This window comes from Spea bombifrons, chromosome 3 (genome assembly GCF_027358695.1).
Source record: "Spea bombifrons isolate aSpeBom1 chromosome 3, aSpeBom1.2.pri, whole genome shotgun sequence".
Lineage (NCBI taxonomy): Eukaryota > Metazoa > Chordata > Amphibia > Anura > Pelobatidae > Spea > Spea bombifrons.
The window spans coordinates 26,353,640-26,381,243 of NC_071089.1; the positions used below are offsets into that span (position 1 = coordinate 26,353,640).

At 37.6% G+C, this 27,604-nt stretch overlaps 2 protein-coding genes across 4 annotated transcripts; both read left to right on the forward strand.

Annotated features, from left to right (window-relative positions):
* The first annotated feature begins 2,010 nt into the window (after positions 1-2,010).
* MTLN (mitoregulin) lies at positions 2,011-3,298 on the forward strand. 2 transcript variants are annotated; one of them, XM_053458902.1, is made up of 2 exons: positions 2,011-2,326; positions 3,183-3,298. In XM_053458902.1, the coding sequence occupies exon 1, from the start codon at positions 2,096-2,098 to the stop codon at positions 2,264-2,266; it is 171 nt and encodes a 56-aa protein (XP_053314877.1). In that variant the 5' UTR covers positions 2,011-2,095; the 3' UTR covers positions 2,267-2,326; positions 3,183-3,298. The 2 variants fall into 2 exon arrangements, with proteins under 2 accessions (XP_053314877.1, XP_053314876.1); XM_053458901.1 differs by having other exon boundaries at positions 2,011-2,316.
* A 1,806-nt stretch (positions 3,299-5,104) lies between these two features.
* NPHP1 (nephrocystin 1) lies at positions 5,105-27,604 on the forward strand. Of its 2 annotated transcripts, none has more exons than XM_053460818.1 (21): positions 5,105-5,304; positions 5,819-5,945; positions 8,116-8,189; positions 9,070-9,130; positions 9,796-9,923; positions 10,172-10,376; positions 11,040-11,141; positions 11,373-11,461; positions 12,501-12,552; positions 12,833-12,917; positions 13,316-13,410; positions 14,451-14,579; positions 15,131-15,205; positions 16,046-16,156; positions 17,143-17,225; positions 20,518-20,594; positions 21,173-21,272; positions 22,197-22,309; positions 24,618-24,691; positions 25,657-25,701; positions 27,279-27,604. In XM_053460818.1, exons 2-21 carry the CDS (start codon positions 5,877-5,879, stop codon positions 27,555-27,557), a joined length of 2,046 nt encoding a protein of 681 aa, XP_053316793.1. In that variant the 5' UTR covers positions 5,105-5,304; positions 5,819-5,876; the 3' UTR covers positions 27,558-27,604. The 2 variants fall into 2 exon arrangements, with proteins under 2 accessions (XP_053316793.1, XP_053316794.1); XM_053460819.1 differs by having other exon boundaries at positions 5,837-5,945.

Consider the following 27,604-nt stretch of genomic DNA (forward strand, 5'->3'; position numbering starts at 1 on the left):
AGCACTCTCGGTATGGTGTGAAGTTCTACAAACATTGCGAGAGCGGCAATACCCTTGCCTTCAGGGTACATTAGGGGAAAGGTCACCATCTTGGCCCTTCTGGTTGTCCTGATTTTCTGGGGCAAAGCGGTAAAAGTGTCTGGGACCTAATGATTCCCCTGTTCCATAAAGGGTATCACTTTTATGTTGATAATTTTTACACAAGTATGTTATACTGCTTTGAGACTCTGGCCTGGGGTACAGTGAGACAAAATCGCTAAGACTTTCTAAGACAACTTGCACAGACGAGTGCTGAGACTCTGAGCAAAGGTGAACTGCTAGAATTAATATTTAAAGATTAGAAGGATGTTCATGTGTTATCCACCATCCATGACGAAGATTTCCAGCAGTCAATGTCCGAGGCACAGCGCAACCTATGCCTGTTTGTATCATGAGGCACATGAGGGTGTACATTTTTCTGATCAGCTCAGTCTTATTTTGAGGAAATCAAGAACCTGGTATAAAAAGGTGGCAATCTACCTCATGCAAGTCGCAACACTTAATTCTTTTTAATTAATGAATTAGGTAAAATATTTTTCACATAAAAATTCAACATAATTACAGATAAACTCATTGATGACCACACTCCAACCAGCACCTGCCTCTGCTACTATGTAAGGTAGTATGATCTGAAGGCACCTTACAATTGTGGACACAAAAATATACATGCAGAGCAGCAGCGATTTTAATGCAACCCTGTCGTCAATGTAGTTTCTGTCCCTTGGAAATCTCCTCATTCTGGAATATGAGTGCCAACTTCATAGTTTTCATAGCTTTTTATAATAATAATAATTACGATAATTTTTGTTTGTAGCCTGCAGTCTCTGAACAAACAGTGCTTCACATAGGAATACAATCTTAGGTAGATCGAAACATGGTGTTATTGTTTTTAACATGACTTATTACTATTTTGTATTTACTATTTGGAGGTGGTTTCTAAGGTCCAACACATAAGGGAGTTCATTCATTGAATTTAATGATGTGTGCATTCTCTGATGTATTATTTTCATTAATATATATATATATATATATATATATATATATATATATATATATATACCGTATATGTTGTGTAATAGTGTGGTACTCTCATTTTGGTTGTAATAACACATGCTGATCTACATGCTGTTTGCATGTTGTTTGAGGTGACTTCTTGTAAGCAGTCTAACTGTGCGGCACAGTGACTGGGTTTTAAGAAGCAGGAAAAAGTCAAAGCTACATAAATAGAAATAAAAATGACAAAAACTTTTTTAATGATATTCTTTCAAACACAGATGAAAAATATAATATATGTTTGTTAATTTAATGCACATGAAAAACTTGAGAAGATCCTTCAAAGTCCTCAAAGGTGAAATCCAAGTGAAGTAAAGGAAAGGAAGCTCCGTATGGGAGTGCGGCAAGGGGCTGGGAGCCCAAAAGTTCCCAGGTTCCCAGCAAAAGCACCAAATTGGAATCATATATGATCACACCTGTGCAAAATACGCATGAGTCCCTTCCAGGCTGACCCTGAGAATCTGCCCCTTCACCCTGAAAACTGGGAGGAAACCCAGAGAGTTCCCATCTATGCCCATCACTTCTGTATTTCTTCTTTAATAACCCTGTTGTGTGCCTTAACTTGCCCTCGCTTCCTTCATGTTCTTAACTAGTTCTTTACTCTGCGGACTGTCTCACTTGATCTTTCTTCCCTAAATAACTAGTAGATCAATCAAAATAGCTTGCAAGTATGTAAAAGTGTTCATTATAAATGAGTGAAACATTCCAAAGAGCATTTCACAGACTGGTGTAATTGGTAACACTTTGAACTAGGTAGAAATGCGAAGTTGAATTGCTCTAAACGTTACTCTAATGTCCTCTCTAGTTATCCGTAGCTTGGTTTGGAGACCACAATGAATTCTGGTCTCCAGAAAAACGGCCGCCGACCGAGCTGGAGACAGTTTACGATTCTGTCTTTAGTGTTTACATCGCGTGACGTAATCACGTCGACCGCGACCTTGATGGTCCGCAAGTGGTAAGGTAGCAGGAGAGACGATACGGTTACGGTGGTAACCTGGTAGCTATGGGCGAAGTTTCGGAACGCAGCCTGCAAGTGGCCGTGGTGATAGCTTTTGCCTCGGGAGTGCTGGTCGGCTGGCAGGCAAACAGGATCAGGAGGAGGTACCTGGACTGGAAGAAGAAAAGACTGCAGGACAAGCTGGTGGAGACCCAGAAGAAGCTGGACCTGTCATGAGGTCATTTCTCAGTGGAGACCCCGACCAGCTGCTGTGCCTCTACTGAAAAGTAACACTTGGTCAGTATGACATCACTCATAAAGAATGACGTCTGTTATGTTGTGGGGGTCATTGCTGTTATAGGTAGTACTTACCCTGTATGATCAACATCCCCCTTGCCCTGGAAATATGTTTGAAATATTTGTCTCATTTGACACCCAATTAAACTAGTGTCAGTGGTTCCAATCATATAATGAATATAACACACGGCTCTAACAGTATACATCACAGATGCCATGTCCTACGCATTGCCTTAATCACATCTAGCCCATTTACTATTTTGTCTGATCCAGATAGATTCTAGCCTACGAAGACAAAAAGTTCTGTCCATGCCATTTTAAGGTGATTATTGGCCTTATGTTAAAGGGACACTCCTGTCAAATGCATGTGATGGGTGGTGGTCTGTTTTGCAAATGCATGGCAGGGGAGGGGGTTCTGCAGAAGCTCCCCAAATACCCTTTCCCTCTCCCCAGCTTAATGGGGTGCATTTGGATGAATGCATCTCTCTGCACGTGATGTACTTGATTTGGTGAACGCCACGCGCAGGGGATCTGTTTGGACCACAGTATGCATGAGTAAAGAGTACCTATTTCAATTGGCACGTTGCCGCTCATTGGTTGCTTGAGCTGTCAATCAGTGACACGATAATTCTGATTTCAATGTGTTCCTCGCCACTGACTGACGGCTTCAAGCAGCTAATCGGGGGAAGAAATGTCAGATCATGGAGGAAGAATGAATATTTTCACCACGGCTGCAAATTATGTGTCGGGTTCTGAAAATTTTCTGAAAAAACGTCCTATTTTATAACTGTAATGAAAATATATCATTTTGCTTTTTGAATACAGAGACTTTAATTTATGTTTATTGCCTTTACAGGCTAAAGTTGGAAGACCAAGCAATGAACTGGACATGCAGTGAAGAGGAACATGATCAATTTTGTATAGAAGATTGTTTACACGTGTCTATAATAAAGGACATTTTATTTTGATGCATATGTGTATGTTCTCTCGGTACAACAAACGCTATTTACACTGAAATTGTATAATTGCCAGAAGTGTCTTGAAATGTTACATTACATTTTAGTTACTGCTCCATTAGATTCCACAGGACTATTACAATGAGGGGATGCAAATAGTAACATTAAAACTGATAATATACTATTTGACGATAAGAACACCTGGTGTTAAGGCATTCTGGTACGGAAGGAGAAGAGGGCTCTGCTCTTTTGAGCTTGCGATCTGACTCCTAAGTTTGAAGGTGCTAGGAATTAATTCCTACGGCAGGTCTTGATAATGCAATGGGGCGTGTATTCCGTTGCTACTGAGATGTGAAAATCCATTTTCTTTAGCATCAATATGTAAAAACTTGTCTAAGATTGAGACTAAAAAAAAGCTTTCTGCAATTGTATCCAGAACCTCTGAATAGGTGCCTCTGCTGTCAACCCAATTTATTTTCAGCAATATCCCCTGAGTATCGTAGTTGTAACAAACAAAGTTTATTATATCTTGGAGTGCTGAATCGCTCCTTAACATAGCACCCTATTTTACTTCTTGGTTTGATGGAAGCAGATCTTTTTAATTACCGCATATATGTCTAGTGGCAGGGGCACAAGGTATAAGGGCGCGCTTTTATATTTTACATTTTAAAAAAATGTTGGCGTTGCTCCTAGGTTTTTTATTACTATTTTTTAATTTTGTTTTGAAAGATGTAGAAAACTTGACAACTAAATTAAAATGAATATATATATATATATATATATATATATATATATATATATATATATATATATACACACAATGTCAAAAAATAGAGTATTGCAGAGTATGCGGTGATACCTTTTTTATTGGACTAACATAATATTTAAAAGACAAGCTTTCGAGTGTTATCCTCTCTTCACCAGGTCCGAAGCAATACTGATGAAGAGAGGATAACTCTCGAAAGCTTGTCTTTTAAATATTATGTTAGTCCAATAAAAAAGGTATCACCGCATACTCTGCAATACTCTATTTTTTGACATTGTGTCTACTGGACTAATACGGCTTCACCCTTTTACAATATATATCTATATATATATATATAGATATAGATATAGATATAGATATATAGATATATAGATATAGCTACTAGTTTGATGATCAAACTGTTAACACTTTACAGAACTGGTAGCTACTGGTATATCCATTCATATATATGCAACAAGGCAATAGTACAAAGGAAAATTTCCTGTAGGATGTATATTTATTACTAGCTTGTATCAACTAGCTTGTATTTTATTTTTCACAGGGCCTGTAACTGCTGTATTTGTTCTCTCACCCTTCTTTAATTACTCACTAGTTATTCTTGTAAAATATCTGTGGAATATATACATTAAGTTTGATATATGTCTACATTAAAAACACAATTTTTCTAGCATTTGGGAAAAACCAGCCCGGAAAAAGAATAATAGCATCGCCTTTGTTGATTTGTAGGGACATTGCGTTACTTTTATTGGTAGAACGCCATCGGATTCTGTAGCGATTACAATAGCGTTAACATTGACAATCTACAATGTTGTATCCATGTGATGTGGAACCCAATCCAGTGCTGGTGTAGACTATACATGCCAGATGTCCAGAAAACCATTAGGCAATTGTGAATTTATTAAATAATTCTGGCTGAAGTGAGATAAATATATAGATATTAGGTAATGAATAGTTATTTTGACACAGAGCTGTGGCTTATCCTGGATCTTAACAAGGCTCGGGATCCCCCCTTAAAAATGGTCCTATAATTATGATCAGCGGGAACGTCTGTCCACCTAGTGGCTTGAAACTGCACTGCACTCAATCAGCGATTCCGTTTTATTGCCACACACAGTATGGCCGCTCTGCTTCCCAAGGCCCAATCAACGCATGCGGAGAATCGGCATCAGCGCCTTGTTATGACGTACCTACAGGTTGTCGCAGCGTTTGGCTCCTAGCGACCGTCTGCTCATATACTCCGGCGGCTTGTTAAAACAGTAAGCGGGTGACTGCTGTGCTTTTAAAATCACTATGTCCTGTCATAAATTCATTAAACTTTCCACTCCCGTCTCGTTGTTCTATGCGTTATTTTTTAATCTGATTAATATTAAATTACCCAGAGTAACGTTTCGTGCTGTTACACACATGTCTAGCTAATCGCGATTTCGGGGTTTTAAAAATAAAATTAGCAGTGATTTTTATGGCATTTGCATTGTTACAAAGGGTTAATAATTCTAGATTGTAAACTCCTTTGAGCAGGAGCCTCTTCACTTTCTGTTGCTGTAAATTCAGATTGTTATGTTACTTGCTAAACCCTGTTTGCCCATTGTACAGCGCCGTGGAATATGATGGTGCTATATAACACCAATAATCATCATTGTTTCAGGGGAGACCATTCACGGTACATAGCTATTAAAATGCTTGTTTCGCCGTTAAGTGAATCACACCACTAGGATCTCCATAGTTCTCATTACAGCTCAGTTTGCTTTCTTCTTCCATTGTTTTTATCAGTTTGTCATCACTGTTTAGGTTGAGGACATTGCGTTTCTCCTCCCGTCCTGAAAAGGCAATGTCTATCAAAAGGGGAAGAGGTCCCTTGCAAAATACCATTAAAGTGACTGATGATCTGGAAAGAAAGGTACCTAAATTGATATTACTGTGATATATTGGCACATTTTGGATAAAAAAGAACAAGTATGTAATGTTGCTGATTATTCTTTTTTCTGTGTTCACTGGTCACGTGCAAAAATCCCAACAATCTTAGTATTCAATCTCACTGCCTTACTCTGATTGCGAGTCAGGGAGAGAATTAGAGATGTTTCCCTTTCAAGGTTTAGAGTGGGGTGGGGGTATTTAAATAAATATTAATTATTAAGATTAATAAAAGAAAAATACCTCACACCATACCTACATTAAGTGTAATCGCATCTGTTCAAGTAAATCTCTTTGTTACTACATTCATATTTATATAAATATGGTACCTAAAGAGAGCCCTTTCTGTTCTGGAACTAATATTATAACATTGTTACGGGTGTATTAAATAACAAAGAGGCATTTAAAAATAAAATTATAAAATGCATCCACATTTTTTCTAAGCAAAGATTAAGCTTGAAATCTTTAGAAAGGTGCATCTATATAGGGCTCCTCCATGCAGGCACTGTTTTCCCTTACCTAGATGAATAAGACTATTTTATTCAGAACATAAGTCTGATTCAGGGACTTAACTAGAAACCACAGGGTGCTGGTGCGAAAATTCCCCCAGGACCCCCAACTTCACAACTTGTCTGTGACTTCTTTGACCCTTGCCCCCTTCCAACATACACTTTGGCACACACACACATATAAACACACACAAATTACACACACTTACTCATACTCACTAACACACACATCCACATTCATTCTAACACGCACACTCCATTTCACCCACTTACACATCCATGTCTCTGTTTCACCTTTGGGGTCACGTGACCCCGATACTCTCCTGTATCCCCTTACAAGGAGACAGGAACAAGGAACGTCATAAGTCGCTGCTTTGTATATCATTGAAGAATCTTTTTAAATACCTACATTTTGTCCAATAAGCTTTTAATATTAAAAAAGCTATATTTTACTATTTGACAAATGACTAAAAGTTATTTTGGGAACATGTTACGTATTATTGACCTAACTATACAAAACTACGTCATGTGTTTAACAAGGGATGACTTGCCTTTAGTAAGCAAGCAGTGCTTCAAAACATCATTACACAAGAAGTCTAATTTTATTAAGAGCACTGGATGCCGGATTTCGATGTCCATAGACTGCAGATATTAGTCGTCAGGGTGTAGTGTTGTAAAGAAAGTTACAGCCTAATGATTCATTTCCAGTTATATGATACTGGGAGTGTAGGGTGTATTGAGATAACATTAATAAAACCACCACAACTCCTTGATAATTACACATCAGGTTAAGGTAAAATATTTTTGGAAATAAAGCTTCTCCAACAGTTGGAGAATAAGCCTTCGGTTTATTAGCTATACATTTACAATGGTTTTAGGAATATTACATTTAAATAGAGTTAGTTGTTCTGGCAAAAAATATGAATGATGCAAAAATGTACATAATCAAATAATTATTTCTGGAGAATGTATGGATATAGGGAAAAGTCTTAAACTAAGCAAGCCATCATTATTAAATAAGGTTTAGTGAATGAATTACAAACCTACCAAACACAGCCAGTTATGATAGAGTAGAACCCTTGATCCGAAATACCCACGCTTTATTTTATGTGCATGGTCCTGGTCTACGTAATAGGGCACTCGTTGCCACAGGCTCTTGGTGGTAGCCTACACTAGCTGCGCATGCTAGTACGCAATCCTTTTATGTGTTTGTTCTGAGTCAAAAAGAAAAGCAATATTAATAGGGTTATTATTAAACACCAAACTGATAAGGTGCTTTTGTAAAGTCATTGTAACTGTTTTTAGGATCTGTTGCATTTTTCTTATCAAGTCATGCTTTTGTTATTAACAACTAAGCTGTTGAGCTTTCTTACAGGTTATCTTTTTTTTTTTTTTATTTATTTAGGTTGTTATGTCACATTTGATATTTGCTGTAAAGATTTACTGTAAGTCACCCAGCAGCATCCGGGGGCCTCTTCCTACTTCCCAATCAATTGAAAAAATAGTAATATCTAATAATTACACATTGTGTTAGTTTGAAAAATGAAAGAGCGAGTTATTTTTGGTTATGTATTATTTGAAAAGTATTTTAATCATTTAACAGATGAAAGGACACAAAATTAATGTAACACAATGCTTTGTTTTCAGTTTAATGCCCTGTTGCAAGAAACATTGCGTAAGGATGTTTTGGAGCCCTCTATAAAGAATGACTTTTACCAGAGGTAATGCGTATTGTATTGTCAAGGCACATGTAGGTTTTGATGATAGTTACTATATCTAGGGGCATAACTAGAAACCAGGGGGCCCCGGTGGGAAAATTGCCCTGAGGTCCCCTGACTTCACCAAGCAACATGTGCCACAGTGTCAGCTTTGACCCCAAAAATCTTGTGAGTGCCTTATTTGTCCACGAACACCTTGTCTGTGCAATCTTTGCCACCAAACAGCTTGTCAGTGCCCCAAACAGCCTATCTGTTCCTTCTTTGTCCTCAAACAGCCTGTCTGTGCCATCTTTGTCCCAAAAATCTGGTCAGTGCCCCGAAACAGCTTGCCTGCAACATCTTTGTAGTGTTGGTCCACAGAAAATCAGATTGCCTTGGCGTCAACAAGTATTTCATTTTCCATTTTTAGGACGCTATTGGATAAAAGTCAAATTTGCCTTCTTTCTTTTGTCTTCTTCCGGATCAATGGATATGTGTACTTGGAACGTAAAAGGCTTTATCTTTTTCAACCTACTTAATTATGTAACTATGTAAGACTGTAGGCAAGCATGGATAAGATCCTCTGTTCATATCATTGGTAATTTTATATGTCGCCAGTATTAATTTAAATGCTAATTTGTCCTCTCCTTCATTGTCATAGTCATATGCAATCTGATGGTCCTCAGCAAATAAAATGTAATAATACTAATTACACAGGGGTATTTATTGATTTATATGCCCAAAGGTTCATCTGAGCTCATATTTGATTTAAGTTTAATTACTTTTGGTATGATTGATGAGTAGTAGATGGTTGATAAAGCGTTGCTACTGATACTCTAAGCATTTGTAGTGTAGGGAACCGTTCTCTCACCTTTTTCTTTTTAAACTGTCTTGTTTGATGTAGGTGTATACAGTTAAAGAGCTTGATTGATAACAACAGAGAAGCTCTTCAAAAGTTAAAAAAGGTAAGTGACTCCAGGCCAAAAAGGATGACTGTAGAATAAAGAGCTTCAAAAATTAAAACAACATCAAATGGATCAGAAATACAGCTGTAGACGTTGCTAATGCTTTAAAAGACTATTGTATGAGCAGGGCCCTCCTCACCTGTTGTCTCTGTAAGTCAAATTGTTATACTACTTGTTATGTCCTGTCTATCCATTGTACAGCGCTAAAGAATTTGATGGCTATATAATACAAATAATAATAATTTTTAATGGAATACCTTGTGTTGGGTGTACATAGACACTTTATTAGCAACCATTACTGCTGTGTTCCTCAACATTTTGAATGAGAGTGTGTGTATATACATATACATATATATATATATATGTATGTATAACCAACAACAAACGTTGTGGTGGGTAAAGGTGATGTATAGACTTGTTATTGCTCCCATATTGTGAGTTAGGTGTAATTTGGTACTTTGTGTATGGACCAGGATCATCTTCATTGTGCTGTATGAGTGTGGTGATGGTGGTGTTGGAGTCACTGTTCAAGACAGGCTAAAACTGGCTAAGCTGCTGTTAATATCTTCTATGAATTATATCTTCAAAAGGATAGTGGTTTAATGTGCAGTACCTTTAATATGTTCTATATGGATCATCGTACCGCTCTGCGTGATACCTTTCAGGATGATGAACCCGCACCTGTTGGGAACTATGAACGGCGGAAAGAAGAGGAAGGCCAACGCTTGTTAAAGCTCTCACGCAGCCTGCAGGAGATAGCACAGACCCTGGTACATGGAGACGATCATCCCGGGTAAATGGCTGAATGGTCTCTGTGACAGTAAATATGTCACATAATTATTATTTAGTACAAAAAGAGTAAAAACATAATGTTCTCTATATTACATTTCTATTGAATTTTTATGATGCTATACAATCCCTGGCTCCTAACTTGTCTAACAGGCATTTAACCATGAAGCATGGATACATTGAAGTCTGCTTCTGTGTTTGTAGCCGACTCTTTATTTTTAACAAACTCATTGTTGTTTTTCTTGTAACCAGAAAACAGACTGACACTAGTCAACCATCAGACGGAGCCAGCGAAGGTGAAACGGAAGAAGATGAAGAAGAAGAGGAGAATGACGATGATGAAGAGGAGAGTGAAGAAGAAGATGATGAGGAAGAAGATGAATTTAATTCGACCATAAGAGAATATATCACTCTGGGAGATTTCCAAGCTCAGCAGAAAGATGATCTATCATTCCTAGTAAACTGAATTAATCAAAGTTTTTAGTAATACAGATTTGGTATATTATTGGGTTAATAAGCATTACTATTTTCTGTGACATGCCCGTTTGTAAAGGAAGGTGTTACATAGAAGAGAATATTATCTTTGAGGTGTGGTGTTATTTATAAAAAATATTAGATAACATTGTGGTCAAAGCAGCGAAAAAGCTTTTTTTTCTCTCATTGTCCTTCTGTTAAAGTGGTCAAAGATTCTTTGGATTAAAAAGTTGATTCAATCTGATCTATGTTGGTCCAATAAAATGAATCAACTTTGACTAAAGACTCGATTGGGATAATGTTGCTGTATCCATTTTTCATTTTACCACTGGAGGGGGCAATATTCTTTTATGCTGAAGATGCAACAGCTTCAAAAAAGTAAACTCAAGCCTCATTTCATTTAGAAAAAAATGTAAACGGTCATTCCAGCATAAACTAAAATATACTGATGCCTACTGAATGTTTCACTGAAAATGGAACTAATTGCACAGTCCTGTGGGCTATGATGGAGCGATATAAATCAATAAAAATACCCAGGCTCGTCTGTTTAGATTTATATGAAATATTGTGGCTGGGTCCCAGTCGTTTGCACTTGGGGTGTGAACGTGTTCAGTAATGGTTTCTTATGTTCTTTCCTTTTGTGCAGAAAGGTGAAATGCTGCATATTGTGGATAAAAAACCCGATGGCTGGTGGGTAGCTGAAAACTCTAAGGGAAATAAAGGACTTGTACCAAAGACATACTTGCAGGTGAGATCATTCATCTAGTCATGGAAAGAACCATATATATTATTACCTGAGCAGAAAATGGACAGCTATCAGACCTTATACATTTTAAGCAGTAACAGAATAAAATAGAGGTGATAGAGATTAGAAAATTCAGCATTTTAAGGAAATTATAATTTGGGTTTGCTATGTAATTCAACACTCTTTCATTGAAATAATTCTTAATAATAATTATATAAATATTATTACTTGTAGGTATACAAGAAAGGTGAGCAAATTCCTGATCCCAGTGAGGAGGAAAGCGAAGAAGAGGCAGAGGACACGGCAGATGCCGCTGTGAAAAAGTGAGTATCGTTAGACCCCCAGTTCACCAAAATCCAATCCTATGGAGCCATTCAGAAATATACTATGTAGCTGCTTACCAATTTTGGGATGCTTCTAATAAGCATCTGTAACCATAACCTGACAGACCTTACAGCAAACATTGAACCTCTGACATGTGTTTTAAAATCCTTAGACCTAGGGTTATTACATTTTTTCTAAACAACACAAAGAAACCCCATTCTGGTACAGAAGGTAAAGCGGGATCATACTGTCGTTTGACTGCCTGAACTCCCCTCTGTCAGCAGAAGTCAACATCGCGGTCAGCATTGCCAGTAAGCCATTACATAAGAAATGTCCGATGGATTTTTAAATCTGGTGGCTAGCCTTCCCCACCCCTAGCCCTGCATCATAAATGCGTCACAGGCCTTCCTGCTTCCTGATGGAGCCGCGAGGAGGACAGCTGCACAGAGACCTCGCCCTGGCTAGCCATCAGGCTGCCGGTAGCCGGTCCCAGCAGCGGGACAGCCTCACTGCTTCCTGCAGAGTATATTAGACCCTCAAGACTGTTTAACCTCTTCATTCCCCTTACGACGTTCCTGTACATCCTTAAAACCTGTGGCAAGAAGCCCATTAGGATGCACAGATACATCCTGATTTTGTTGCAACGGCAGGGGCATCAATTCACAGCATTGCCTTGCCTTTCAGCAGAAGCTTGTATCGCCACAAGTGCCGGTACACAGACATTCGAGGAATGCCTGATCACATCACACTACTGGCACACAACGGAAGTTCACTTGAGTACAGGAGAGCCGCAGCAGGGTCTCATTGCTCCCCCTACTTGCTGATCGCAATTATTGCAATCGACCATGCAGATGAGGAGTAGGAGAGTGAGACATTTTTTCTCCTCTTCCACAAAATGGAAATAATAATAATAAATTAAGGGAAAAATAAAATATTACTTAACTAATAAAAAAAAAATATTGAAGCCCAGGGATGTCACCATGGCATTTAGTAAACCATAGCAGCTGACGTGTGCTCCTCGTTCTCTTGTTTCATTAGGTCTGTTGAAGATTCAGTATCTCAAATGAGCTCTTCAAAGAGGACGCAAGAGGTAAACAACTCTACATTGTAGCCTCAGGTTTAAGTGTAGAACATCTTGAATGGTATGATAAGATGAGAAACACTTTTCTGCCAAGCCAGTAATTACCACTGGGCTATTCACTAAGAGCAACTAGCCTAGCAATGTGGCAGAATTTTACTGGGGAATTAACTTGATCTTTGGAGTGAATACGCAGCAGAGTTAAATGCTAGGTCTATGGATATCATGTCACTCTGTGTGTCCAGCTTAAAATATTAATAGTGATAATATGTTTATGAAATTACTCTTCTAGATGAGTTCAACAGATGCATTAGTTGCAATGGGCACAATACCTGCTGGGTTTCGTTCATCAACCTTGACATCACTGCTAGAGCAAGGTACGACTGACCCTGAATTTTGTATCATACCACTGGTTTCCCGTTGTCCTAACGTTCTTCTTCATCTGTATAACCTGTGAAATCAGGAGAAGGTAGGACGTTTAGCAATGTACTTTGTGTAAATAGGGTATAGAACAGTTAAGAATGGAGGATGAAGAGACTCAATTTACTACCCTTTTCTCAGTCTGAGAACAAACAAGTTAATTAAAATGCTTTGATTCATATTAGTAAAGCATGCATTAATCATGAATAACTGAACCTAAACACTTATTGGAACTACTAAAATAGGACAAGACTGTGTAGCTTGTTGCTTTATATGTCAGAATATTATTAAATGTCTTTATTAATTAAATCATTTTGCCCTTTGTCAAAATATCAAGTGTACCTATTTTCTATAGGCAAACAATATAGATCAAGTACATACCTCCAGCCAGAACTTACCCCTTCGCAGCTAGCTTTTAAGGATCTGTTATGGGACCAGGAGAGTGATGCCGTAAGACCTTTTTTTTTTAATTATGAACTTTATATTCATATAAAATTTCAATGATGCTTCTACTTTCACTTATTTGGGGACAACAGAACAGTGGGCCAGGGACTTAGAATTTTATATACCTTGTAAGTACTAGAATATGTTAACAAATCTGCAGAATAACATGTGATCTGGAACACATTTGTCTCAGTGACTTGGTTATAAAATATATTATGTATCAGTTTTAGGCATTTTGTTAAATTAATGGTAAAAGTATTTAAAAAGTTGTGAGTGGACGGTGGATAACTGAATGAAAACTTTTAAGGCACTATAGAGTTAGTCTATGTTTTAAAGTTTTATACATATATTTTTGCTTTGCTAATTTTATGTTTAGTTTTTCCCTTTCGGAGTGAAAAGTCATCTAGCACTAGCGAGTACTGATTCAGTCTAGGTTGCAAATGTATTCTTCCGAATTCAGACACATTACATTTTCTAGGTTGGTGTTCCAACGTGTTTGTTTTCTTCTTGTATGTCTGATATCGCAGATTAAGAATAAAATTAAATGTTCTTTTATGTCCCGTCTCAGGAGAGCTATGTATAAAGTAGCAGGTATTTGCAATTTTCTTTTCCGGAATGCATATGAGAGGAAACTTCTTTGTATTCCTTTTGTACACTCTGTATTATCTTCCTTCTGGTCAAAGCAACTAAACAGTTCAGCAAAAGTCGGTACACTTAAAAGCAGAGCAATCAACGAGATTACTTTAGAATTAATCATATTCTTATTAACATCCGTTCAAAGGTACGTGCTTTAAATGACATCACATTGTACAACTGTCACCTAAAAGGCATTAGTCAGTAGAAGAAAAACTGCCATGTTAACATATGAAATATGTACAATGTTTCCTTTTGGTATAAATGAGACACATAAGGAAACAAAAAATATTTCATGCGTTTGTCATACCAGTTACTTTTCAGTATTCTTGTTTCTGTTAATTTTTTAACCTATAAATTATGTTTTTTGCCAAAATAGAAAATAATTTAGTTTCTGGGTAATTATATTTTAGATTCAAGCTCTGCCCACCCGCGTCTCCTTGATTTTGACATTATGGAGCTGTAAAATGATACCCCTGCCTGCGGCTAGCATCCAGATACTTAGCCGGCATGTGAGACTCTGCCTGTTTGATGGCACCAAGGTATGCGGGTTTATTCTTCCTGTAATGTATATAAAAATGCTCATTGTCTTTCTGTCGTGATGGAGATGTTTGTTTCTTTTATTTTGAGAATAATAATAGTAATAAATACTATAATAATAAGAGTTCAGTTTGTTAGCACAGATTTAAAGGTGTCCACCCCTAACATCACATGTTCCTGAACGCCCAATACGTTCCCCGGATACCTGGGGTTTGCTACGTATTACAAGCTTGGATGCCAACACCAGTAAAATGAATGAATGAATGAAAGTGTGGAATGAAAGGCTTCTCTAAGAAACAGCATCTCCATTAAACATCAGATTGATCAGTTTTGAGTTATAAATATATAATATTAGAGTTAATAATAGTTTACTGGCTATCTTTGCATTCTGTGATTTAAATGCATACCATATTAAGTTGCCTGGTCTACTTACTCTAAGAAAAAAAATCAATTTGTGAAGTTGTTAGTAATGTCTAGCACAAACAATAGTATGGAGGGTTGACTGTATTCATTTACTGATAATCAGTTTAGCCTGTCAAACATTTCTTTTAAGGTCCTAAGCAACATTCACACAGTCAGAGCGACGTGGCTGCCCAAAAATTCCAAAACATGGACCTTTTCTCCAAGGGTAAGTGAAGCCACTGATTTTATAGAGCAGTGGTGCTGAGATCTCCCATCGGTGTTGCGTGTCAGGGCTTTTAGATATGGAAAAAGTGGACAAGATGTTCTCTGAACTTGTTCTGGTTACAGGGGAAACACGGTAGCCTCAGTGCGTAGCTTGACTTTCATCTTATTGTTCGGTAGAAGAAGGATATGTTTTTGCCCAGTGGGTAAACGCCAAGTGGCTTGTGGATAGTAACATTGCTTGTTGGTTTGCAAATCCGAATGTTTGATTTCCTTTTCTGTTTTCCATACATTTAATGCTACTTTAGGTTTTCAGCAACTGTCTTGAAAATGTTGAAAAATTTCCCATCAAGCTGTCTGTCCGACACACTTACAGATTACTCTGTGACTTCCAAGGCTTTTCAGACCATGTATCAGTCGCTACTGGCATTAGTAGTCTTGCCAAACAGAATTTGGGTCTGTTGCTTTTTCATGTCAGTATGTCCTGTGCTGTAAGAAATACAATATATCTTCTCTCCATCCCGCAGCACTTCTCTCCTTTGTGACAATCACTCTTCGTGTCCAGTTTTCCCTCGTGACCATAGTTCTATTCCTCTGTCATCTCTTCTCTTATCTGTGTCTCCCCCTCAATTATTTCTTAGCATGTAATGTCACTGATATGGAATAGGAAAGTGAGATCCGTGCAAAGCCATGAAAGAAATCATGAATGTCAAACAATACAGTATGGTTTTGTGTATGTTTTTTGGTCTCTTTAAAAGAAGAAGCAAGTGTTAGAAAGAGTGTATGTACTTAGTAAATGTAAATGCTTATTGTGACTATTGTAATCTTGTATTTCTGTCTTTAGGTTACTGGAATTCTTCCCAGTTTACTGGATGGTGATTGTTTTGTCAGGTCTGGCAGTCAGTCTCCAGATCTTGGAATCCTGTTTGAACTGGGGGTCACCTATATCCGCAACGTAAGTAAAGTCACACAGTCATTCAAAGTGTTTCCCAAGAGTAGCTGATGAGATGTCAGGAGAGAAAAAAAAAAAGCCTTTTTTATTTTGACCGAATTATTCTGAGACAATCAATTTAGTTGTGTATTACTCCAAGTTTAATCTAAAAATAGCTGTCTGGGTGCACCTGTAAGTTGGGAGAAAGGAAAAAAGGCAAGGACCCAGAGTCATTGATGGAGTGTTCACTAAGATGAACTACGCTACAACTTCCATGCACCCACTGGCTTATTCATGGGTGTTAAATCAGCCAAGGGTGCTTCTACAATGATCGAGTCAAGTGTTCTTAGCTAAAACTTTTATCAAATAAATTAAAAAAGATTTCCTATACTTTGTCTTTTCCCAACCAGTGGAGAAAGTGGTTAGATTGGAACTGAGCCTGTAGAGATATTTTGTTTCAAATTGAAACTTAATATTGTGTCGTTGTATTACAAATGCTATGCAGCAATGATAATAATCAGATCTGCCGTCCAGCTTGTGCCGTCCGTCTTACTGGCTAATTCATTTTGGAAATATTTACGGGCAAGTCAAAAAATAAAAGAACATTGTGTTACAGCATCACAAACAGACTGCAAGCAATGAGCCCACAATATATCATTGCTGTAGGTTGGAAACCCTGCGGAAATGTTATAACAGGTTGGGATCCGGAGTATAAGTAGTGAAAGAGACACAGACAATTGGAAAGGATGTGGTCCCTTCAAATATTTGTGGTGTCTCTCTTGCAGTCTCTCTAGTACTTTAATATGTAGGGCAGTGAGCAACAGTAAACTGTCCCTTTAAATGTTTACCTACATTATTTGTCTAAACAATGTATTTCTCAGAAAACCAAGTTCAGACGTGATACTTGGTAGCTGACCAAACAGTGGCAGAATAAGTCTGTTGCATAAAGTTAATTTACTAAACTAGATCCTTTGTTTAGCTTACGATTCTTTTCTTCTGCTCTTTTACAGTCAACGGGTGAGAGAGGGGAGCTGAGCTGTGGTTGGACATTTTTAAAACTTTTTAATGTCAATGGCGTCCCGATACCTCCAAAGTAAGGATATAGTAGTCTGTGACTGTTAATGAAAACATTAAGTAATATTGTTTTTAACATTACCTTAACAGATTACTATTTGCAAGTTTCACAATCTTATTTTATTCAACGTGCTTATCATATATAAATATATATATATATATATATATATATATATATATATATATACCGGTGTGTGTGTGTGTGTGTATATATATATATATATATATATATATATATATATATATACCGGTATATATCCACTACTATACCCAACTTTTTGTCACAATATATATAAGGAGCGTAATGGTAAACAGGATCATCCTTATGTCTTTGTCTTTGAGAACCAACTAACTTTACCATAAGAAACAGATCTTGCTTACAAGCCGCGTTGCACTCTCCTGATAGCACAAGATAAGTAAATCGGCCCGGACTCTTAGGACAGCTCTATGTGTGTATATAATGAGTGTGGGTGCACTAAATGACTTAGTGGGCGATCAGAGTTGAATAAAGTCATAGCAAAAGCACAAAAACTGCTCTGGCCATTTAGTGCAAACATGGAAAAGAAAAAAAAAAAAACAACCCGGTCCTGAAGTGGTTAATATTAAGTGCTTCTCTGTTGTCAGTTGTTTATATGGAATATATTTTATGAGACTCATGGAGTCTTTGCCAAATTACGCTGTCAATAATTATTTTATGAGAATTTTATTGGTGGAAAACAGATTCCAGTTCACGGTAATCTTTACATATATTCGATTTATTATATTGCACCTTTTCAAAAAATCTAGAAAAGCGATTTGCCTACTTCCTTTTTTCCAGGGAGAGGAAATTATTATGCTAGAAAGTGTTTGTTGGATTAACATTCCTTACATATGAATGGCTCATATTTAGCCATAATAACTATGTCTGGCCCCAGCATACATTAGTCTCCTTTAAAGAGGAGGTGTCACATTTATATTAACTTTGATCCCAAATCTGGCACCTATATAGAATATATTATTCATGGTTTCTCTTCATCTTCACTTAAGTATTAAAATACCAACTAAAGCAGGTAGAGTCTAGCAAGCTTGTTTCCACTTCCTACTTGTTATCGTGGAAAGATTGCGAGCAGTCAAGATAAGGTACATGTAACAAGCTGATCTGAAGACCGGCACCTAATTCTGTAGCCCAGCATGGCCACATATCCAGAGATGTGTTTAGTATTGACAGGCTGCGCATGTCGAGCCTCCTTCATGTGAATTTCCTGTTGGATTTACGTTTAAATGTTTTTCACGTAATGTTGTGGGATTTATCAGCCCAAACCTAAATATTTGACAATTTGAAGTATTTGTGGTCAAGAGCTTTACTTCGAAATGGAGAATGTGCATGTGTCATTCAAGACCACGGCCTTCTGAAACCACACCTTATTAAATTAAATATGTATATAGAATATTTGAGGTTTCAGTCATATTGGGCGCTGTACAGAAACTCTAGATCTTTTATTAATGGATAGCCATATTATAGATAGTTATTGTCAGCAGTGCTTCACAGATTTTAAGCTTAATACTAATTTTTTAAGCACTCAATAAGAAAATTTCTACGGTTTTCTAGTTCCCGGAATTTTTACTAAAGCTTTCTAGCTTTGCTGAATTAAATGTACCGTGGCGTGGTGTTTTATGAGAACAATAAAAAGAGAGACTCATTACTGTTATGCATTACAAAAGAAACAGAAATTTGTCAAATTAGCAGTAACTGCTCGTAAAAAGTGACTTCATGTTCCACTTTATATTTCCAATCGTGAAATATTTAAGCTCAGACTAATTGCAAAAAAGTAGATATGTAAAATGTTGATGAGATATTCATGAAGTACACGTAGATTTAATGTTTAAAAATAATTTATTAACTACTAATATAATTCTGAATTTGAGAAGCTGTATCCCATATAATATCTTGGCCTGTATTTCTACGTACATTTCTTCCTCACAGTGTGCTTTTCACTGAAGAATATAACTTTACAGTCATCGTTTACCCCAGCTGGAAATTGTGGCAGGTTCCTGAACTTTAATAGCTAGCATCATTCATGTAGTTTGAACTATCGGAAGCTGTTTGTTAATGTTACTGTATTTGTTCGGTTATTAGATGACCGACAAACTGTGGATCTTAATGAAAGAAAAACGAAAGGCCTGAATATAAGAAGGGGGGGGGTCAAAACCACTGTTTTTTTTTTTTTTTTTTTTGCTTTCCTTACGCTCACACTGTGACTCACTCTCTCTCATTCTCTCTATTAGTCTCTTTCTCACACTCTCATTCACTCACCTACACTCTCTTGTACTCTCTGTTGATATCTCCCTACCTTCTCCGCCAACTGCTTCCGCATCCCAATCTTCTTTTCTACAGTTCTGCTTTTTTCTCTTACCTGCTTTTGTTTTTCGTTCTTCCTCGGCTTCTCCTCAGTATCAGCTCCGTTATCCAGGTACTTTCATATCTGAGGGAGAGGCTGTACCCATGGTGCTCGCCTTGGCTCCGTCCATTTGCGGGGAGTATCTACAAGAGACCAGAATATTGCAGATGGATGTAAGCGTTTCTTCACCTCTCTTTCTTTGCAAATCTGTCTGCAATATTCTGACCAATCAGAGTACTTCTGCAAAAGGGCAGATCCACGGGGGGCAGGGTATGCCCAGAGACTCGGCTCTTTTGCAGAAGTGCTCCAGCAGGCCTGGTTCGTGGAGAAGCAGACAAAGAGAGAAGAACAAGAAGTAGCAAGAGAAGATACAAAGCTGCGTGAAAAGAGACCGTAACGTGGAATGAGGGCATGAAAGAGTGAGTGTGTGAGAGAGTGTGAGTGAATGACAAGCCCATCATTACAAAAGAGTATGTCTATCTCAGGACTTACTTTCCAGTTAAAAGTGCTGCAAAGGATGCAAAAAGAGAAAGATACTCGGTTGAAAGGGGTCATAAATAATTAGTTGGAAATTATTCCACGGTTCACCTAAAATATTTTGGACCACTTTGGAACATCTTTATTAGAATTTCATTATTAAGTTAGGAATGGGATGCTGAAGTGTTCCAAGTATGATAGACCATGCCAGTCAAGGGATTTAGAAAGTAATGGCTGACACGTGTTGTAGACATGCTTAGCAAAATCCTTATACAACTCTATGAATGAAAAAGAAATGCTTCCAGATGACAGGAGACAACAAGATTACCCAAACTGTCCTTTTTGGTCTGGGACTGATTAGAGGAACCATTTGTTCTACATCATGCATGTTATGTGTTGTGTTTGTGTTATCTCTCTATACATTTCAACAGTAACACACTTTTTGTTTAATTGTAGGACATACGAGCTCACTCTAAATGGCGGTACTCCTTATGAAAGAGGGGTAGAAGTGGATCCATCAATTGCAAGGCGAGGTACTGATGAGCTGATTTTTTCATGTTTTACTTGGGTATGTAAAAGCTTTTGTTGATAAAATGTCCCACCTACTTAACCTACAAAATAAATCTGTGATTACATAAATAGGCTGAAAAGCTTTGTTGACATATATAAAAGAATGAAGTCTCCATCTGCTCAAGTTTGCTCTTTACAATGTCTTTTAGGCATTTCTTTGTGGAGCATAAATGTCTACACATTGCTTAAGAATCAGAGAGAAATATAGTTAGACATCATTAGATGTTTCAAAGTTAGTGGATTTTTATTGGGACCATCTGTAAAGAGTTACATTCCAGTTTCCTACCAGGAACAAAGTGGTTTGAATATCTTACGGTTGTAAAATCCATCTGTCCTCAGTTGAAACTCACTGGCTCAAATGTTCAAAATAACTTTTAATCAATAATAATTGATGCAGATCATTTTATTTAAAGAAACAATGTGGATATTCTTGACACATGAGGGATAACTTTAAATTTTAGTGGCAGAATACTGTGTAGTTTAGTCACAACTTGTGTTAAAACCCCTACTGAAACTCACCAAGACCTTTCTTATTCTTAAGCCAACAGTGGAGTATTTCACCAGATGATGATGCAAAGAAGACAACCACGACTTCTAGTAAAACTTAGGTCTCTAAATGTGAGACGGAGGGAAATGTTGAAGTGAGTACCAAAAATATCTGATCATCGTCTTTTTCTCCAGACACTTCCCCTTCTTTGTGAAGTTTGCCCACGTGAGTTTACATTCGTTGACTTCCAACCAGTGCTCACCTCCCTATTCTTGCTGTACCTTAAACTAGGCCTTCGGGCTTTAACCTTCTATTTCTCTAACCTCTTATTATTAATTATCATAGAAAAAAAGCCACTGAGCACCCAATGTTCCCGTTCATACTTACTGTTATTAATACATGATTTACATGAATCTTAATCGCCCTTTCCTCTGCCTTTGCAACACTGATTTTTAAAGCAGTGGACAAGGCAACAAAAATCAGAGGCAGCATTTTTTGATCCAAGTTGACTAAACCGGTGCAGATATTGGTAATGGCAAAGGATTGTTAATGCAGTCCAGGTACGTTAGCAAAATCCTACATTGGCTGTATGCTCTCTACAGTACTGCCTCATTGCTATTAATTAGAGCAATATTTACTTTATGCATGATCATTTAGTCTTATATTTTGTATTGTGAACTTGAATGTAGTTGTAGAAATCATTTTCCCATTTAAAGGGGTTGCGCTAATTTGTCAGATGTGCAACAATTTACTTTTAACGTTCTTAGGCATTTTAATGAAAGTTTCCAGAAGAAAATCATTTTAGGATTTATTCTGGAAATTGTACTATTAAATATATCGTTGCCTTTGCTTTGTATCTTCCGGTTTACATAACCCTAGTGTTTTGCCAGCATGAACGTCGCATACACTGAACTGGATCGTCTGTTATATATTTCTATTTATTTAAAGCGGAATGTTACATATTCTTTATGCAATGGATCAGTGCATATGTAATTACTGTATTATAGGTTTATTTGGACTCGTGGCTTCGTTCCAGTTGTTTACAAACTCAGTACTTTGTGGTTTTTCTGCTTCACAGCTCGCTGCCAGAGACAATACTTGGCAGCACGTGCTACATTCCTTTGCTGGCGTTCTATCGGCAAATCCTCGCCGATGTCCTTTTGAAAGAACGAGTAAGCATGCAGAACGCAGGTATGGATTTACACTCGTACGGTTCATTGATATGCTTTGAAGAGCTTAACGGTGGCTTTTTCACACGGTGTTCCGTCGGATGTCATCTGTAAACTTGAAATTACAGACTGAAATAATACTTTCTCTTTCTTACATAGTTACATAGTTATATAGGCTGAAAAAAGACATGCGGCCATCAAGTTCAGCCTTTTCTATTTCTTTAATATCATACATACAATAAAAATACACTCCCATTTGATATGATTCTCGTAAAAACTGAATGTCATTGTGCCGCTAAGAGAACAGAAGGCTTTTTTCTTTTGATCTTCAGATGTGTTTACTTCTCCTAGAAGAACAACATTTGGCTTGGTTTCTGTGCGTTTCACACACCCTAGATCCAAAGTGGAAGACAAGAGATGGGATGTTTTGATTTAGAGGCTTTCATCGGATTTATAGTTTATCGCATACATGTAGGCATATGACGTCATATTAATGTATGCCTCCCTAACAGACAACTATCAGGTCTATGAATGCCAAATTCCTTTGGTTGAAGTCATTGTACACAACGTCGAGAACAAACCCATTCCACCTACCTTAAGTCTCAGAGGTTTTGTACCTATTTCCAGGGATAAGCGCACACATCGGAACATTGCAAATGAGTTCCAGATACATCAGCACAATCTATAATTAGCAATACGATCAAACCCAAGGCATATAATTACACTAATTAGCCCGGTTAAACCGGTTATACACCAGGGTTGGTATCTTCTCATTGATACAGGCAGCTTTTGGATTAACATCTGACTGGATGTATTCATTTGTGTTACACCTTATAAACAGTCGTTTTGTCATTTCCCCTCGAAACAAAGTTTAACATTAGTTATGTCATTGGCTCTCAGTGACGGGCACCCGTTCTGTTTAAAGTGCACATCAACCTTTATTATTCAATGGTGTGAAATATAAGTCATTCAAATAGTGCTACTTCATTACTATGTAGGCAAAGATGTATATAGCATGGACACTGTCCTAAGTTGGATGCGCCTCGTGGCTTATCTCTGCGGCTGCCATCCCCTCTGCTGTGTGCCGGGATGTGATCTTAGAGCTGGCACTCCATCTCAGAAGGATGCTCCGTTCTGGGTAAATTATATTAATTATGGGGGCATTTACAAGGGAGACTTCTGATCTCCTCGAATGGCCCATTGAGCATCAGTGCACCAGGGAGATTTATTCCTGAACAGTTTTGCGAGGGGCTACCCCCAGGAATCTTGCCTTTGGCCTAGGTCAGTATACTCTACTGTGTACTCTGGTACATATTACAAGCAGTATATTAGACTGTGGACCACCAGTGGTCTCCAGGAGCTTTGGGGTGATCTTTACAATAACACCAAAAGTAGAAACAATGTTTTGCTTGTGTGTAAAGTAGATATTGGGAACAGTTTTTAACCAGAATAAGTATTAGTTTTAAATGTAGGAAATCATAGGGTCTCTGCGATATCTATGGACAGTTGCTTATTAATTAGTTGCAGTCCTTTTGGGACTTCAGCTTTAATAGTGCTGTTTTACCCAAATAATTTAACGTTACTTACGTCACTCTCATGGATAAACAAGATGTTCTGTCCTCATTCCTGCTCCGACAGAGGCCAAGGGATGCCATAGACTTGCTGGTTTAACCCCTAGTGTTTACAATCTACTGTATCTATCTTATCTGAAGAGCCCCCATTAGCTATTGATCTGATGCTGTGATATCGGTCCTGCCGCTGGTCATTAACTAGTTGAGCAGTGGAATGGTTTTCATTCACCTCTTACTTGTGTTTTCTTTCTCTGGTCTTCATCTCTCTATTGACTTCTAGTTTACAAACTTAAAACCCGTTAGTATACTTTGGGCTAAACATTTTGTCCTTAAGGGACTCTTATTGCCATGTATAGGTTGTTATGTCACTAAGGTACTACAGGGTTTACGGTTATTTTCAGATTAACCTTTAAACCGCATTTTTTTTTAAATTGTGTACTTTTTCTTATCTGTGTCAACATCACGTCTTGGTGTTGGTTTATAACTGTAGTAGTATGACTTCCACACCCAGTACTTTTCTAGTAGTGATCTTTGCTCTGACATTTGTGATTAAAATCCATGCATGTTTGCTTTGTATATAACAGTGTGTGAATTCCGGCAGAAAGAAGGTTTCATAGTTGTGGATTAAAAAACACATACTTTTCACTTGTATCATGGGTACTGAGAAATATTCCCTAGAATGTTTTTCTGATATGCCATTGGGTGATTCACTAAGTAAACATGTCATACATATCTTTGTTCCATTTTCTTTTGTTCTAGATCTGATCAGCAACCCGTTTCTAGCTACATTTCCAGGAGCAACGGAGCAGCCTGATATCATGGATGCTCTTAGGGTATGTTAGCAAAATGCTACAGGAAAATCCTGGGTATAATACGCACCTGTGTATAATACGCAGGTATAACTTAACGCTCAACTGAATCTTAGTCAAGGCAGGCGATAGTACGTTATACCGGAGCAGGGCTTGAGATGTCAGTACAAAGGTATACGCCAGAAACGAAAGCCAAGGCAAGGCGGGGGTCTGGTGCATGCTCTAGGATTCAATGACGGGTTGCGACAGCATAAGACAAACCGGTTCCATGGCAAGGCAGCAAAACCGATGCAGGACTCAAGACATGGCAGTTGCAGAGACTAAAGATAGTTATTGCATGGGCAAGTGCTACAGGATAAGTGAGGGTATGTGTAGGTATAACGGGAATTAATACTGGTTGTGTGTTCCCATGTGAAATATAGGACAAGCGTTGCCCTAACATTTTAGCCGAGTAGGGGTGCATGTGTGCCACTCAGAAATATACCCTGGCAGCGGTCAGGAGAAGAGGATTACCTGCATGTAGGACCAAAGTAATAACATTCCTGCTGTACACCACTGCATGGCTGGGGCATCAAGACCATTCCCCCGGGGTAACTGCCCCTGGTACATCCGGAGTGATGGGATACCAGTGGCATGCTTGACACTGTCTATGGCAGATGGAATGCAATTGCTGGTAAACTGAAGATTGTGGGGTTAACTCTGCACAATCAGAGATAAATTGAGCCTATTTTACCCAAGATTTAACTAAAAGAAGTTAGAAATAGTTGAAATAAAAACTACATGAATTAAAGTAGAATTTTTCTAATGTCTTGGTTTGCTTAGCCAATCAGACAGGAGCGTGAATTAAAATTATGGTTAACAGAAAAGCTTGCTATACACTATGAATTCACTTATACGATTCATTTCATGTCTGCACATTATATCCACAGGATACGTATAAATGTTGTGAGAGATTTATTGTGTGTTTGATTATTTTTCTAACATTATAGAGCGGATGGGCTGAAAAGCAGAATTCTATGAAGAGATCGGAAAAGGTATATTAGCTGCTACTTGCTTCTAAGAGACTCAAATGTCTGATTTTATTTGAATGATTTAAAGCGTAACCTCTTTTGACAATGGTGTATTTAGTACACTTGTTACATTTACATATATATTTTCATATGGAGATACCATTTATTTTGATCAATAGTAGAAGTTATTAAGTCATTTTCAAAAGTAATGTTTTTTTAAAAATATATATTTAGGAAGCGATAATAGTACATGGGGAGAAGACTACCGTGCCTTTCTGTGTTGCTTAGTATCATATTTAGGCATAATAAGACTCGACTGCCAACTGCCTATCCATTTCATCACTAAATTTTATTTGTTGCCATTCTTTATGGTGAGATAACCAGTGATTTTCACTTTTAAATCAGCCGTTAACAGAGTATAATGTGGCAGGAACGCACCTTGCAATTTGTGGTTCTTAGCACTTGATTTCACTGGCTGAATAAGCTGGTGCCTTACTGCGGACAACCAAAAGAACCCAAAAGAGGATGTTTTTGCAAAGCTGGTAAAATCGACACTGCTTTTCAACGTTAACCTACCCATGTCAATGTCTACCAATCCGAATAGTGATTTCCCAATCAGTTAGTGTAAACCCAGCCACATATCTTTTACCAACTAGTCAAAATGTAAACATGAGGAGAAGCAAAACACTTTTTGTGCTTGTCCACTCTGAATATTAATGTTAAATCCTTGCTGTAGCCTCATAACTGCATAAGATTAGCCTATAATAGTGCGACTTAACACATCTTTCCGTATATAGCTCCTCTTTGTTGCTATGTATATAGTTGACATAGAATTGCCCCTCCCAAGATCTGGTATTTACACTCTGTTTACTTTGTTCTTTTTCCTTTTAGTTTTTACCTAACTTTCATTATCCTTACTTATATCTCCACTAACTTAACTGTAAGAAAACTACAGATGTAATGGTGCATTAATAAGAGTTATAGCGTGTCAAGGAAAATGCAGGGCTAGATTAAAAAAAAAAAAGGGAATATGATAATGTGGGTGTTAAATTATTAAGCTGACTCCTGCTTAACCTACTTCCCAAAGTAAACCAGTGCAGATAACCTATATGATATACTATATATATATAAAACTAGGCACAGGCCATTTTGTCTGTTCAGACAGGCAACTGAGAGTCACCTTGAAAATATAATACATATTTCCCAGTGTTTATCATGGACTGATATTTTAATTAACACAACATAATATATTTTCATTACATATTTTATAATTTAATAATCATCTGGGTACAAAACTAATCATGCTGGATGATTTGCAGGAGTCACTGTGCATTGTTTTGAGGAGTATGCAAAGAAGGGATTGTAAGGATAGGGTTGAGGGAAACGTTATCATATATATACACAAAACAAAACAAAGCAAGGATTAAGTGCATGTCCAGCGAATACAATTGAAACAACACCCATCTAGGGCATAAATATTGGGGATTCCATCACACTATATGACCATATATTGCTTAGCCTGCCACTACGTCAAAGTACCCCAATGCTGAATTCAAACCAGCCCATCAAGGTGGCTTTCTAATCTTGTATTTCTTATTCAGAGAGACAAAGAGTTTCTGAAAAGTGCCTTTATTCATGTGTACCATGACACCGTATACCCTCTTCTGCAATCAACTTTTCTGTTGCCATCAAAGTGGGCTGATGATGAAACAGAAGCTTCCCGTTGGAAGGTGATTGCGGACTTTCTGAAGCAAAACCGTGAGAAAGAAGGATCTCTCCACTACCTCTTGTCTCCAGACAACATTCACAAGCCCTTTGATATATCCGAAATAACGTATGACTTCCTCAGTGTCCCAAAACAGACTGCAGTGTCTTTGTGAAAGCAGAAAAACACAATACAATAGAGATATTTTTTCTTCTTCAGTAA